The following is a 13,818-nucleotide window of genomic DNA, read 5'->3' as shown; positions in this document are numbered from 1 at the left end:
GGACGCCGGGCAGCCCAGGGTCAGGGAAAGCTTCGTAGGAAGCAGGGATCTGGGGTAGGGACCGAGGACCAGCCTTCGATGGACAAAGTAGGGGACAAGAGGACAGCAGCAGGGACTTCCTGGCCTGGGGAGGTCAGGGATGAAGACGCAGGGTGGCCCGCACTGGGCGGCTCACAGGAAGCCAATCAACAGATCCGACTGGAGTGCGGTCCGTGCAGGAGGGAGGTGAGGGGGAGGGTTAGCAGAGTGGCAGGGTCGGATCGTGGACGGGCTAACATATTAGGCCGAGGATATTAGGCCGAGGAGGTCCCGTTTCGTTCTAGGTTTTAAAGATCCCTTTGGCAGCCGCATAGGATGCGCTATGCGAGAGAGCACAGGTGTAGGGGTGATGAACGTCGTAATCGGGTCCTAGGTCAGTGGGAAGGTAGTGGTCAAGAGCCTGCCACGGGGGAATGTGTGTCATCTGTCCAGCTCGCCCACCGGGTCCGTGGTGGCCTGTGGGAGAGCATGTCCACGCTCTGCAGTTGTGAGCTGCAGCGACACGAGGGCACAGCACGGCCTGGTGTAGACGGCATGGGGCACACTCTGGTTTGGGGCCCCGTGAGTTTGCAGCTGCGGCAGGACACTAAATGCTCCACTGAGTCGGGCTTTCTGGAAAACCGGGAGATTCCTTTGCATCCTTTGCTAAAACCTTTACCACAAATGTGTCCATTTTTCCACCCAGGCAGAGAAGGTTGGGTCAGATCGTGGATGAGTAACGACCCCGCAATGACCCAGCTCAGTCTCCCCTCAGCTTCACTTACTCAACAAGCAGCTCTTCTTCATCCACTACCTGCCGGGCACCGAGCCTGACACACCTGGGACCACACCACTGACAGCGACACAACATCAACCCCGAAGGGACCCGCACAGGGAAAACCTGAAATTCCCGGAGCCATTTTTTTCCCTCATAATCTGTTTCTTTTCTGAGATCTGAATGAAGGAAAGTAATCTGGTTGGAAGACACCTACTGACTGGTGAGGGGCCGGCTACTCCAGGGTTTACCGGATGTATTTTTGCAGCCTAGGGCGGAAGCTGTCCTAGATACAGTGGCTACTGCTGGTAGCACGGAATGGGCGTGTTTCAGATCAGAAGGAAGCACGCCTCCATCGGGAGAAGACTCTTACTGTAGAATGCTTCTGCGTCCTCAGATGCACGTTTTGATCTCAGAGGGTTTAATTCACAAAGTACTAGCAAGTTAAAGAAATACTGGAAAGAAACCCACGACGTCTGCTACAGCGAGCAGCTGTGACCGCAGGCAGGTCCCTCGGGAAGACCTCCCTCCTCCCCCAGTCAACCGCATCTCTGATACATTTTCTAATTCTGTTTACCTTCCTGGAAAGTTTCCTATGGCATAACAGGATGTTACCCTGAGCTTTCCAATAAAAATAGAGAAAGTGAAGTTCTTAGATGAGGAGCAGGCAGGGATGGAAATCAGGAAGAAGCCGGGAAGGAACAGATGACCCAAGGGAAGATAAAGTTCCAGAGATTAACCATGTGTCCAGATGCTCGCAGGAAAACAAGCAGCCGAGTCTAGAAGACAACAGCATTCCCCAGTGCCACACACAGAATGACGCTGTGATGCCGTGTTCCGCAAATCAAAGACCCCATCAAGCTTCCTGCATCCATCTAGCCTGTACAGGGCTCCGACACACTGGTTCCTGGCACGCAGACAAGCAAATTCACCGCCTCGGCCGGCACCCGCCAGGCTGTGCCCTGGACCACAACAGCGCAGGCTGCTGGGCGCTGGGGTCCCCACCCGGAGGGGGGCACCGCTGGGGACCCCGGGCTGGTTCGGGCTTACCTTGTACCAGCTGCGGTCATGCTCCGTGGCAGCGCTGTAGTACTGCAGCACCTTGGGGATTGTGCTCTCGTTGATGCCCTGAAGGTTCAGCTGCCACTCCCCGAGTTTCAGGAAACACCTGAAGACACAGAGACCACCCCCAGGTTGCTACCCACTCCCGCAGCCGCCCCCGGCCCCCAGGAGAACAGCCCATTATGTCTGAGGAGCGTGAACGCCTCCTTGGTATTATGCTGGCTCCCAGGAAGCAACCTGATGGAACTCCCAGGGTTCTCAACCACACGGAAGGAAAAAAATGGGCCTTAGGGATGCGTTTTTAACGTTTCACCTCTTCCCCTCGACCTTTCAATGCCAGCATAAGTCAGCACCTGGTACGGGGAGGTCGGTGTGGACCTACCCACACTGACATCACTTTTTGGTGGGTGTCGGCTGCTGAGTCACTTTTCCTATTGATCGCTACTGGCTTCCCCACTTAGCCCTTCTCCTCCGCTTACAATGATAACCGATAGACCACAGAGCAGCCTGTTACAGATGCGTTATCTCTAAGAGACCATATTTATGATGGTATTAACGCCAGCATTACTGACTGCTACTCTCTTCCAGACACGGCTCTAAATGGTTGAAGTGTTTGTTCCATTAACCCTCACACCGCCCTCTACCACCCTCACAACGAGGAGCTCTCATCATCCCCTCTGCCTAAGATGAGGAAACTGAGGCACAGAGCAGTTAAGTGACCCATTGAAAGTCACACCTCAAAGCAGCAGCACAGCTGGCATTTGCAGAAAGGAGTCTGGCTCTAAAGCCAGACGCCAGGAGGACAGCAGCACAGGGGTGCTCTAGGGCTGCCGAATCCTGGGAAAACAGCAGCAGAAGCTCTGGTGCAGCACGATTCTGTGGCTGCCTGGGGTCCCTACTGCAAAGGCCAGAGGGGGGTCAGCAAGCCACAGCCCAGGGAGCCTTGAGCATTCCTGCTGCGCTGTGGAGGCTGCTGCTGTTGGGGGGACAGGAGTATGACTGGCCCTGGGCACCAGCGGGGACCTCACCGGGCCATGAGTTTGTGCAGCTCTTGCTTGTGCTGCTGGTCCTCGGTCGCGATGGCATGCTGCGCTTGCTGCTGCATGGTCTGCACGAAGTGCTGCATGTGCTGGAAGGCATCGATCTGCACGGGATAAAAGCACGGGGTGCTGCTTGGCATTCGAGCTCGTCTCACAGGAAAGGAACCCCCTTCAGCTCACGAGCAAGTGAGCCAACCCCCTCCCGCAACCAGGAGAGCACCTTGGAGCACAGGGAAAGGGTCCCCTAGGACAGGCATGACGCTGGAAGACGGTTGGGCTTTTCAAGAAGACTCTCCTTGGCTAACTGTACCACTATTTAATAAGCCTTGGAAAAGCTACTGGCCTGGTTCCCTCGAAATAACGATTCATAGGAAGAAATGTGAAACAACTGCTTACTGCACCATCATCACGTTGCCCGCGGGGAAACCAGGCTCATGGGGGACTGTTTCGAGCCGGTAAAACTTTTAATATTTGTACCTTGGACACCCCAGCAGAGCCCAAACTATAGTTTTAAAAATCCAATAGAAGCCTCAGTACCCAAATAACACAGAGATGGGGTGAAGTCCCTCACCCATCCATCCAAGTGAAGCAGGGGGAAGACACTGGCTGAGCAGACATGTAGCTGACCGGGGAGGCTTGGGAGCAAAACCTTCACAGCCTCCTCAGGCAGTTTGATCTATTTACACTGCGGGACTCGATACAAAGGGAGCAGAGGCACTTGGGCTGGGAACAGGGGGCTGAACAGGGAAGAGCAGAGTCACAGAGCCAGAGATCTCGGAGCTACCAGCCATCGGTAGAAGCCCACACGTCCGCACATGCCAGCATCTTGATAAACGGGGTCTATGCTATTTTTAATGAACTTCACAGGTGGAAACAGAGCATATAGATGTGAAAAGCTCCCATGGGAAAAACGGTGGAATGTAAATCCACAACACAGGGAGGGGAAATGGTATGTGAGAGAAAGTGAAGAAAGAGGCGATGTGTTCTTTGCTGCAGAAGAAGAGGGGAAAAATCAATACTTCAAATAAGTAAGGTCAGAATGGTCTCCTTCCACTTTTTTAAAAACTAGAAACACGTCGGCAATGATGGTCTTGAAGGAAAACAAAACTACCTGGCTTGGGGGCCAGGGCTAACCTCAGATACTTTCCAACTGTAAGGAATTAATTGGCCTCAAGAGACAGGGCTCACCCCAGAGCCAGAGCGACGTGATGAACAATTTATCAGGCAGCTAATCCGAGCAAGGGGACGGGGCAGACACACAGATGCTCCGACAGCTAACAGGACACCTGTCCCCCTCAGACAGCTGCCGTTACGGGGTTCCATTACTCACCCTGGCTTTGAAAAATGAACTACATTAGCAGCCTGCACCTGGAAGTGATACATGCTCCTTTATTTTTTCCTCTACGAGAACTGCACTGACCGGACTTAAATTTGATTGGAAAGGGAAAAAAAAGAACCAAGAGGAAGCACCAGAAACATCAACCACGCAAAAGGGGACTGGTAGGTAAGTCGGTGCACTGAGCACCAAGCAGGAGCTCTGACACCGGGGCTGTCGGGGGCCTGCGAGCTCCATGTCGCTGGCAGTCCAGACAGTTTAGATCCTTTTCAGGAGACTCAACAGGGCACTGAACAAAAATTAAATTGCCCAAGCCGGGAGGGCTGCATAGTAGCTTGGATTTGAAGCTCAGTACTAATTTATCCAGCACAGAAGAATCCATATCCTTCCACTCCGTGGCATGGAGGCCGCTTATTTTCAAGGAATTCAAAGTGTTCTATTAAAATATTCTTTTCTCCACCTCCAGGAAGCAAGGAAGGGAAAAACTGATTTTTTTTTTCTGTCACGGATGAAGGAAAGGACTGGCCACTCAGAGGAAGGGGCTTCTCCGTGCCCAGAGTTCAGCTGCACGTTGTATTCCTGGTTTGGGGATAAGATCAGCGTCCTCAACTTAGTGAAATTTCACAGAAGGACTGGCCTGTCTCTAGATTCCGGAAAACAGAGCACATACACCTACGGCCTGACACCTCATGCGGGGCAAAACACCACTGTTTACTGAACTGTCTGTGGTGGAGGAACGTAAAGCTCAGAGAAGGGCTTGTTCACTAGCACGACTGCTGCTACGTAGCTGGTCCTCTGAGTAACTGCCACACTCCTGCGAAGACGTGGCACCTCTAGCTCTGGGCTCGGGGTTCAAGCACCTAACTTGAAAGAGGTTTCTAAATTTCTAATGCATGTCGTTTCATGGCCTCCCATCAGGAGGCCACAGCGTGGAGAGGTCGGGCTGTGGTCGTACGCTGGAAGAAGCCACTCCCTGGCTGACACATTAGTCAGGAGGCTCCTGCTGCCTGCCCTTCAGCAGGACGTTCAAAGACTTGGACGCTGTACATAGGAAGGAAACCAGACTACACTCAGATCCAGCACCTTCTGTTTTTCTCATTTGCCTGGAGGAAGGTCAGGCTTTAATCAGAACTGCTCTGGCCTGGGAAGTTTGCAGAAGACTTACAACCAAACCAAACCAAACCCCTAAAAACTACAAAAGAAAACAAAGCCCCCAAACGACACACGTGGAGAATGCGGGTCGTTACTACTGAAGTGAACCCACGTCGAAGATCCAGGGCTGCGGGGCAGGTTCCTGATCCCACTCTCAGTGGCTTTCCCAGGCACAGAGTCAGCCGCCCAAAAGAGGAGTCCAATTCTGGACACGGTCCTGGATTTCCTCGAGCAGGCCCTCCACAGCCACGGCCGCGGTGGTCGCTCTGTGCAGGCCCCACCACGGGGACCAGAGCTGGGACGCTCTCTCCGCCTGGTAAAGGGGATGAGGAGCCAAAGCAGGTGCTGATTTTGCCTCCAGGGCCAACTTTTCGTTAATCATCACCATCATCCAGGGAGACCATTTCAAAAAATAAAACCAAAACCCACACCAGGAACCACCTCTATTTCCCTGTCCAGGGAAGGACTCGTCTGTAAATAAAGTTAAGAGGAATTCTATGCTGGCTCCAAGAAGACGCTCCCTACTGGATTCAGCATCATACCCTGGGTGTTGCTGCCTCTGAATCCCAACTGATGATTGGAAAGGAGACGAGGAGTCTGAAAAACCAAGTTGGTCTTGTGAAATCTCTAGTCTATGTTTTCACAAATACGCTGCATTTTTGGTACCGAACGGCCCACCTTCTCTTGGCGGTATGTTCCAGCATCCTCTGTCTGCTAATGGGTATAACCGTGGCCACACCCTATAGTTGGATCAATGGTATACGTGCATGCCTTCGAATAGGATTCACTTTCGAAATCAGGGCAAACAGCTTCCTAACAGGAGCAAACTCCCTGGCACCTGGGTTTGGATGCTGTTTCCTTCTGGGCCCCGAGGCTGTGAGAAGCCGGTTAGCGAGCATTCTGGAGAGTTGTGGTCTACTGTTGGATGGACGGGGATACAGACCTTGCGAGTGCTCTTCCACATGTTTTTCATGTAGGCGTAGGTCACCTGAGGGTGCACTGTTGGCAGAGGATGGTCAAGCTGCCGAGATGGGTCGACTCCCAGGAGCAACACTAAGGTTTTATGAGCAAGGGCCTTAAGAAGGAGAGGGGCCGGTTATGAAGAGAAGGGGACCGGGAGCGCCGTCCCCCGCAGCCTCCCGCCCACCCTGCGTGGGGGCTACTCACCAGCCTACCGCTCTTCCCACACAGGCTGGCATACTTGAGCCAGGTCCTCATGTCCTCGTGAGGGCTGACCACCAGCGACCGCACCATGAGGATTTTCTGCCAGTCTTCCACGATGCGCTGGCAGCCCTGGTACATTCGAGAGGGAGAACTAGGTTTACCCTCCACTACAGCTCTGACCCCCAACAAGCAATAGCAAAACCTGCTTCGAATCAAAAAAGAAATTCATTTTTACAACCGCAACGTTCTCAAGTGAAGGGAACAGTGAAGAAAAACACGTCTCCGGAAGCTCTCAGGATGCAGGACCCGGAGAGCACAGGCTCTGGCGCTCGAGTCCCGGCCCTGCCGCCTACCCTCCGTGTGAGCCGCACGAGCTGCCTCACCGCTAACACGGCGTGAACACGGTACCCCCTTCAGAGGGCTACAAGGAGGGCAGCATGAATTAGATTAATTTCTTTTCTGGATTGTAAATAATGCATGTTTAATTTTGATTTTTTTTTTTTTTTTTTGCTTCAGATCCTCTGGCTGAGGGAGACTATCACTGATAAATTCAATTTCAAATGTGTCATTCAGGGGCGCCTGGCAGGCTCCATCGGTACGGTGTGACTCTTGATTTCAGGGTTGTGAGCTTGAGCCCCACGTTGGGTATAAAGATTACTCAAAAATAAAATTCAAAAAAATGTATCATTCAGAATTTGAAAGATGAAGTAAGTATAAAAGAAGTTTAAGTAATTAAAGATTTTATCTATTTTTTCATGAGAGACACACAGAGAGAGGCAGAGACACAGGCAGAGGGAGAAGCAGGCTCCACGCAGGGAGCCTGACGCGGGACTCGATCCCGGGTCTCCAGGATCACACCCTGGGCCGAAGGCGGCGCTGAAACACTGAGCCACGCAGGGATCCCAGAAGTTTAAATACTTAAATTTTCAAATGATGCTGCCTGTAAGTAGGGGCATCAACAGTCCTGAAGTTATTGATGCCTAAACCTCCATGAAGACTTGTCTAGATTCTTTCTGCTTCATTTTCATTTGCCTCAGATAAAAAAACTGCATATAGAAGGAAAAGCGTTCATTCATTCACACATATAAATATTTTTTTAATTAAAAAACAGGGTGAACGACTCATTATCAAAAGGGATAGGCTAGTATCATATCAAAAACTACTGAGGGTAAGGGAGCCTCTTCTCTTCTATCCTAGCTGTAAGAAGTCAGACTCAGGGGCACCTGGGGGGCTCCGCTGGTTCAGGTCATGATTCCAGGGTCCTGGGGTCAGGCCCCACATCGGGCTCCCTGCTTGGCAGGGAGTTTGCTTCTCCCTCTCCCTCGTGCCTCCCTCCCGCTTGTGCTCACTCATTCACTCTCTCAAATAAATACATGAAATCTTAAAAAAGAAAAAAAAAAAAAAACCAACAACAAAGACTCGGAGACAAACCACGGGGAGCAGGGCTTATGGCTCCAGCGACAGGTCTATTTGAAAGGTGGATGGGACCAAACGAGCAGTTTTCCATGGACGTGAGCCTGAGAGTCTAGCAACAATAGCTGCAGGCTTTTAAATGTGACAGGATCCAGCATGACCTAAATAGAGAACCCAAGGCAAGTGGGGCTGACCTCTCAAGCTGCCCCACGGGAGACTCTGGCAGGGGATTTCAACTTAAATGACTTGACCACAGAGTGGCAGCCATCCATCCAACCAAGGCGGCTCAGTGAGCACTTTGACAGCAAGCCATCCATGAGAGCCAGATTTCTACCACAAACTTAATGCTTTATTTTCAGGCCTTGGACCATATCTTCCCATCCCATTAAGTGTGACAACAGTGATTTGGAAAGTTATAAAAACAGGAAAAAGTACATTGGGTGACTTGGGAACTTCTCACCATCTGCTAGTTTCTTCCAGATGCTGAAATAATCTGGCCCCTGTAAGCCTAAAAGCATCTTGTTGTCTCAAGGTAGGAAAGTCACGAAGGCCTCAGATGATGACAGCATCTTGGACGTGGTAAAGTCAAACATGGGTTTCCCCTCCCCTACACTCGTTTACTCCACCCCGGTCTGGGTCTCTATTTGAATAAAGTCGCCCTTGTTAGGATGGCGGAAGACTCCCCACATCTCTGATGTGGAAACACTTCACCCCATTATGGGCACTTAAAAAAAAAATGAGGCATGTACAAGTCAGGTGGGAAATGCTTGCTTTGTGGAATTCTTTTCTGGTGTCCAATAGACAATTTTCCATCAAAACATTCACTGGGCATTTCATAATTGCTAATAAAACATATGAAAGAACTGCATGTGCTCATTGCAGAGCATAAACGACTGTATTCACGAACACGATCCTTTGCCCGCTGCTCTTTCCTTGCCAGTGGAATGTGCCCTGAGCTTCCCAGACAGGAATGCAGCCTGGAGTGAAAAGGTTTTATCACGGCCTACTGAGGGGCCTGGAACCCCAGACCCTGACTGGCCTGGAGACAGAATTTGGAAATAGGTGTGGATGGGCCAAGAGAACAGTCTAAAGCCGAGGAGGCGGATTACAATGTGCAGGGGGATGAGCAGCTTCTGAACGTGTCCTCCTACCGACTCACAGAACGGGAGAGCTGTCGCTTCCAGGAACACTTAAGACCGCTGACTCCCAGATCTGGAACTGACCGCTCCTCACACTCAAGTGATCACGATGTACAATGAAAACACCGACGGAGGACCTGGAGAGGTTTCTCCACGAGAGGAACTTCAGTAGAAAAGAGTCTGAAGGGACGTCTGGGTGGCTCAGCGGTTTAGCGCCCGCCTTCAGCTCAGAGCGTGATCCCAGATTCCCGGGATCGAGTCCCCATCCAGCTCCCCGCAGGGAGCCTGCTTCTCCCTCTGCCTGTGTCTCTGCCTCTCTGTGTGTCTCATGAATGAATAAATAAAATCTTAAAAAAAAAAAAAAGTCTGAAGAGAGACAGAGGAGGACCCTGGCCTGAGGAACTGTAAACGGCAGGGGCTGCTTGGCTGAAACACGAGGCAGCCCCGTTTAAAAAGCCGGATGCCGGCGGCCAGTAAGTGGATTTAGAGCAGTGGTTCTGGTTGGCCACATATTGGAAGCATGTGGGGTGGCTGAAAAGATACTGATCCCGGGTCTATCCCCAAAAGTTTTCTTTTATTTGGTCTGGGAAGTGGCCTGGGAATCCAGATTTTAAAAACCTCTGCAGGTCATTCCATCGGGCAGCTGAGGCCAGGAACCACTGATCCCGAGGCTAAGATTCCCAACAGGCTGCCTGGAAGCGTCACTTACTAAGGACATTTCCTCGTGTTTCTAGAGAAGGGTCGGCGCAGGCTGGAGAGCTGGTCATCTGCTCACCCCTAAGGGCTTAGGTGCGCAGCCTTTGGGGGCTCTGCCTCGAATGCAACCCCAGCCTCCGTGGGGAGGCAGCGAGTGCGTGTTGAGCAAGCGCAGGGGAGCGAGAGGCGGCGGGCGGCCCGGGGCTTTCTAGCAGGCTCACCTGCAGTCTCTCCCACCAGATCTGGCGGATGATCTCCCGTCGCTCGGGGACAAGTTTGTACTGGATAACCTCCTCCAGCTCGGACAGCATGTGGCAAGAAACCATGGCCTGGTGGAAGCAAACCACATTCCGACTTAATACTGCATCAACAATCCAAAAGCCAGGATTCATTGCAATCATTCCTTCTGGTGACAGGGTATCTGCTGAGAATACACAGGCATGTTCCCAGCAGCCTGGGAGTGCGCTCTAGCCCAGGCTGAAAAAAGAACTGAAATGAGCCTCTAAACGTTCGACACTCACCCCATATGCCCGACTGTAGCTCTCTCCTGCCATAGCAGTTAACTCCGCATCCAGCAGGTCTCTGGCTTTGTCGATGCACTAGAAGGGAAACAAGAGAACCACAGAACTGAGCGCGGGCCTCGGGGTAGGGGTCGTGCTGTGTTTGCAGCCTGGCCAGTGAGCTGGAGGTTACTCACTGCTTAAAAATCAAGTGATGAAGAGAGAAGTTCGCTGAAGAAAGGAAGAAACCTTTTATCAGATCTGTAAGGCTAAAGAACATTATCCCATTTCTCAGAAAACACAAAACATGTAAGAACCGAAAGCTTCCCGTCCTGCATCCTGGGAACCGGGGAGGGAACGTGTAGGCTTAGAAACGGAATCACTGTGTTCTTGCACCTCCAGAGGCCAGTGTGGACCTGCCTGCTTCCATCTTCTCTGGAAGAAAAGCTGGACACACCTGTGAAACTCAACTGTGCGAACTCCCAGGGGCTCCACGTGGTCGTCACTGGCTCCTAAGCATCCTGCCCTCACGAGGGAGCCCTCTGCTACCAGCAGAGAACGCCCAATCCTGTCCATGTCACGGGGGCTTCTGTGCCCACGACTCGGACGGCGCAGGCCTCAGTTGGGGTCAGTCCGAGCTCGGAGCACGGCCACAGGACTGCGGGTGGGGACTTCTGTTTCATCAACTGAACACCTCACACGTGGAGCTTTTCTTTCTCGAATGTTTGAGATTAATGACCGCATCCTCATCCCTGAGGTGCTCAGGTCATTTACCCCAGCACTTCAGCCAAGACAGCCCAGCGCCTGTCAGGATGTGATGACCTCATTCTTTCATTCTGCGAGCCAGCACAGGATTTTCCCATACGTGCTATCTTTCCTGGAAGGTCATCGCCTAGAAGCTGGGACATAGCTGTACAGCCAGGAGAACCCAGTGGCCGGTCTCTGTGGCAGAGGGGACTGCTGCTGTCCAAAGCCTCCTTGGGGAAACAGCCGGTTTCTCTCCACTATGAGGATCGCTGGCAAAGTGACCACGGCATGCAGAGATGACCCGAGAAGCTAATTCCAGAACAGTGTAAACGGTGCCTTGTCCCTCTCAGAGCAGAAAGGGGCTCTGGCGGACGTGCCGGCAGTCCTCGTAGGAGTACTATGCTCCAAAGCCTAGAATCTAATGAGCTCACAGGGCCAAACACCAGAACTGAAGTACGTGAGCCCATTTCTAGGGGCACCGCGTGCCTAGGAACTGACGGGGTACACAGTTATCTTCTTTGTGAGATGCTCTGATTACACGTGAGTTTTTACCTGTTGAGCCAAGGAGAAGAGGTCCTGATGCAGCGCCAGCACGGCTCTATAAAATGCCCCATCGTGGGTGTCCCGAGGGATCATACAGGTGTACTCCTCCATGCTGTCCCACTGGCCTACAACACACAGAAGCATTAGGGCCGTCAGCTCGCCGCGCTAAGGCAGCAGCTCAAACAGGCCTTGTCACCGTTACTTGCATTTAGCTTGGGGCTCAGACAAGACAAACTTGTGCCCGATGTATCAAAACCCTACAGAGACTCTCTGTACTCCATGGGGTTGCGCGAGCCAATCTAACAAACAAAGCCACATCTGTCTTCCAAACACAGGCCTCCATTGCTGCCCCGGGGGCTTCCATGAAAGATGGGAGGATCCGCGTGAGTGCCAAGCCTACATGTCAAGAGGCTTTAATGTAGCACCTCATTAACCTAGAGAACTCTCCGGTTCCCCTAGGTGAGATGGAATGGCTTTCTTCCTACTCGCAAAGCAGCTCACACTTCAACGGTACGTTGGAAATGACATTATCCCCTAAGCAACTGAACACGGCCGTTACCCAGACAGGGGCAGGATTAGACAGATAGTTTGCCCGCCTCGCTCTGGCACTACCTGTGCCTCAGGAGGGAAGAGAGAAATATTTTAAGAGGCTGTGCTGTAACAGAAAGATGGGCTCGGTCATAGCACGGTGGGCTCTATCAGGGCAGACGGGGCAAACGGCTGCATCCGGGAAGAGAGATTCGCTTCCCCCAATGGGGTGAGCGGGTATCAAACGCCAACATTTCCAAGACCATCTGCAGAAAAGATATCAGCCTCATTAGCTGCAAACTGCAGGGCAGCTGATTTTACAAGGCATTTTACTGCCCTTCACTCCAGACCATCGGCTCATTCATTCTCTGTGCCTCTGGGCAAAAGCAAATGGCAAACGATGACTCCTCGGGAAGCAATTTGTTTTTGAAAAATGTTCTGGATCCAGCCCAGAGCTCATGAACGGGAAGGATATAAGCTCTGTGACTCCAGAGGGATGGAATGGAGGTAGGAGGTTACATAACCTTCCTCTGGGCTCCATAGGTGAACAGCCTGTGGATTCCTTCCCCTCCCGTTGAGAACATCTCTCGAATAGAGGGTAATCCTCTCAGCGGGCGCCTGCTGTCAGAAATCTACCCGTGCCTGCTGGACTAAATGGAAATCTCTGCCTTATAATACTCAGGGAGTTGGAATAAGGTGGGTGAGCGTTGGGCAAGGAGAACAGAAAATACAAAATTATCAAAATGTTTATGACTGTTGGAGAAGGTGAGGGCATATGGGGATGTATTGTACTATTTTCTTCACTTTTATATGTTTTAGGAAAGTTCTAGAATAACAGTTAAGAAATGAGAGAAGGCAGAAGGTTGTCTTCTCTCTTTATTCCTGCTCGGGTTACAGACACGATGGCTGGAGCTCCAGCAGCCACAACGTATCATGATGTAGATTCAAATATGGAGGCCTCATGCACAGCAGAAGATACGGAGAGAGGCTAATGACAGTGGAACCAGAACAGTAGGTAGGAAATTTCTACTTGTAGATTTTATTTATAACACAGAAAGATGGCCCAGTAATTTGTTTAACATAAATGATACCAAACAAACCCCATGATATATCTCGAGTTTGCTGCTTGCTCACCGGTTTCCTTGGGTTCACCAGGAAGGGCCATTTTTACCTGCGTCTCACGAGTTAGTCGTGGTCACCAGGTAGAAGGGACACCTGGGAGAGGTGCGTGTGCGTACAGAGCGCTGCACACTTCTGTGGACCTGACATCTCTACCTGGAGCCACAGCACCTTCCCTGTTGAACGTGAGCCCCCGGCCTCCCCCGACCTTGCCTGGGGTGCCGGCGAGGGAAGCCTCTCACCTAAGCCCCACGCAGCTGCAGCAGCCATGCGGGCCATCTTGGCTTGGGTCTCGTCATTAACCAGGGTCCACTTTTCACAGCACTGCTGGTGGAGCTGCCCCCTTGGAGGAGAAGAACCATAGAGTTGGGTTAGCTGAAATCACCTCCATAATCTGCTCCTCTTCCTCGCCACCTCTGGGTTAAGCTGGGCTCCACCGGGACTGGTTGACGAGGGCCTGCCCAAAACTGGGAGCCTTTAAATAAAAAGCACCCTTGACTGGGTCCTAAAATATAGGAGAAGTGGTCAGCGATTTGTTGTTTCTATGGCCTAGTGGCTTACGACTTGTCTGCGAGTTGACTTTATC

At 51.8% G+C, this 13,818-nt stretch overlaps 1 protein-coding gene across 2 annotated transcripts in view; it reads right to left on the bottom strand.

Moving 5' to 3' along the window:
* MTOR (mechanistic target of rapamycin kinase) overlaps positions 1-13,818 on the bottom strand; it is a 120,163-nt gene that overhangs the window by 17,625 nt on the left and 88,720 nt on the right. For both annotated transcript variants that reach the window (XM_072828409.1, XM_072828410.1), the window contains exons 31-38: positions 13,475-13,575; positions 11,595-11,710; positions 10,317-10,394; positions 10,017-10,124; positions 6,551-6,676; positions 6,327-6,458; positions 2,884-2,999; positions 1,844-1,961 (exon numbers count right to left, since the gene is read on the bottom strand). In XM_072828409.1, the coding sequence (XP_072684510.1) occupies positions 1,844-1,961; positions 2,884-2,999; positions 6,327-6,458; positions 6,551-6,676; positions 10,017-10,124; positions 10,317-10,394; positions 11,595-11,710; positions 13,475-13,575 (895 nt within the window). The remainder of the gene's footprint in view (positions 1-1,843; positions 1,962-2,883; positions 3,000-6,326; positions 6,459-6,550; positions 6,677-10,016; positions 10,125-10,316; positions 10,395-11,594; positions 11,711-13,474; positions 13,576-13,818) is intronic.

Source organism: Canis lupus, chromosome 5 (assembly GCF_048164855.1).
Source record: "Canis lupus baileyi chromosome 5, mCanLup2.hap1, whole genome shotgun sequence".
Classification (NCBI taxonomy): domain Eukaryota; kingdom Metazoa; phylum Chordata; class Mammalia; order Carnivora; family Canidae; genus Canis; species Canis lupus.
This window is presented reverse-complemented; position numbering and strand designations above follow the sequence as displayed.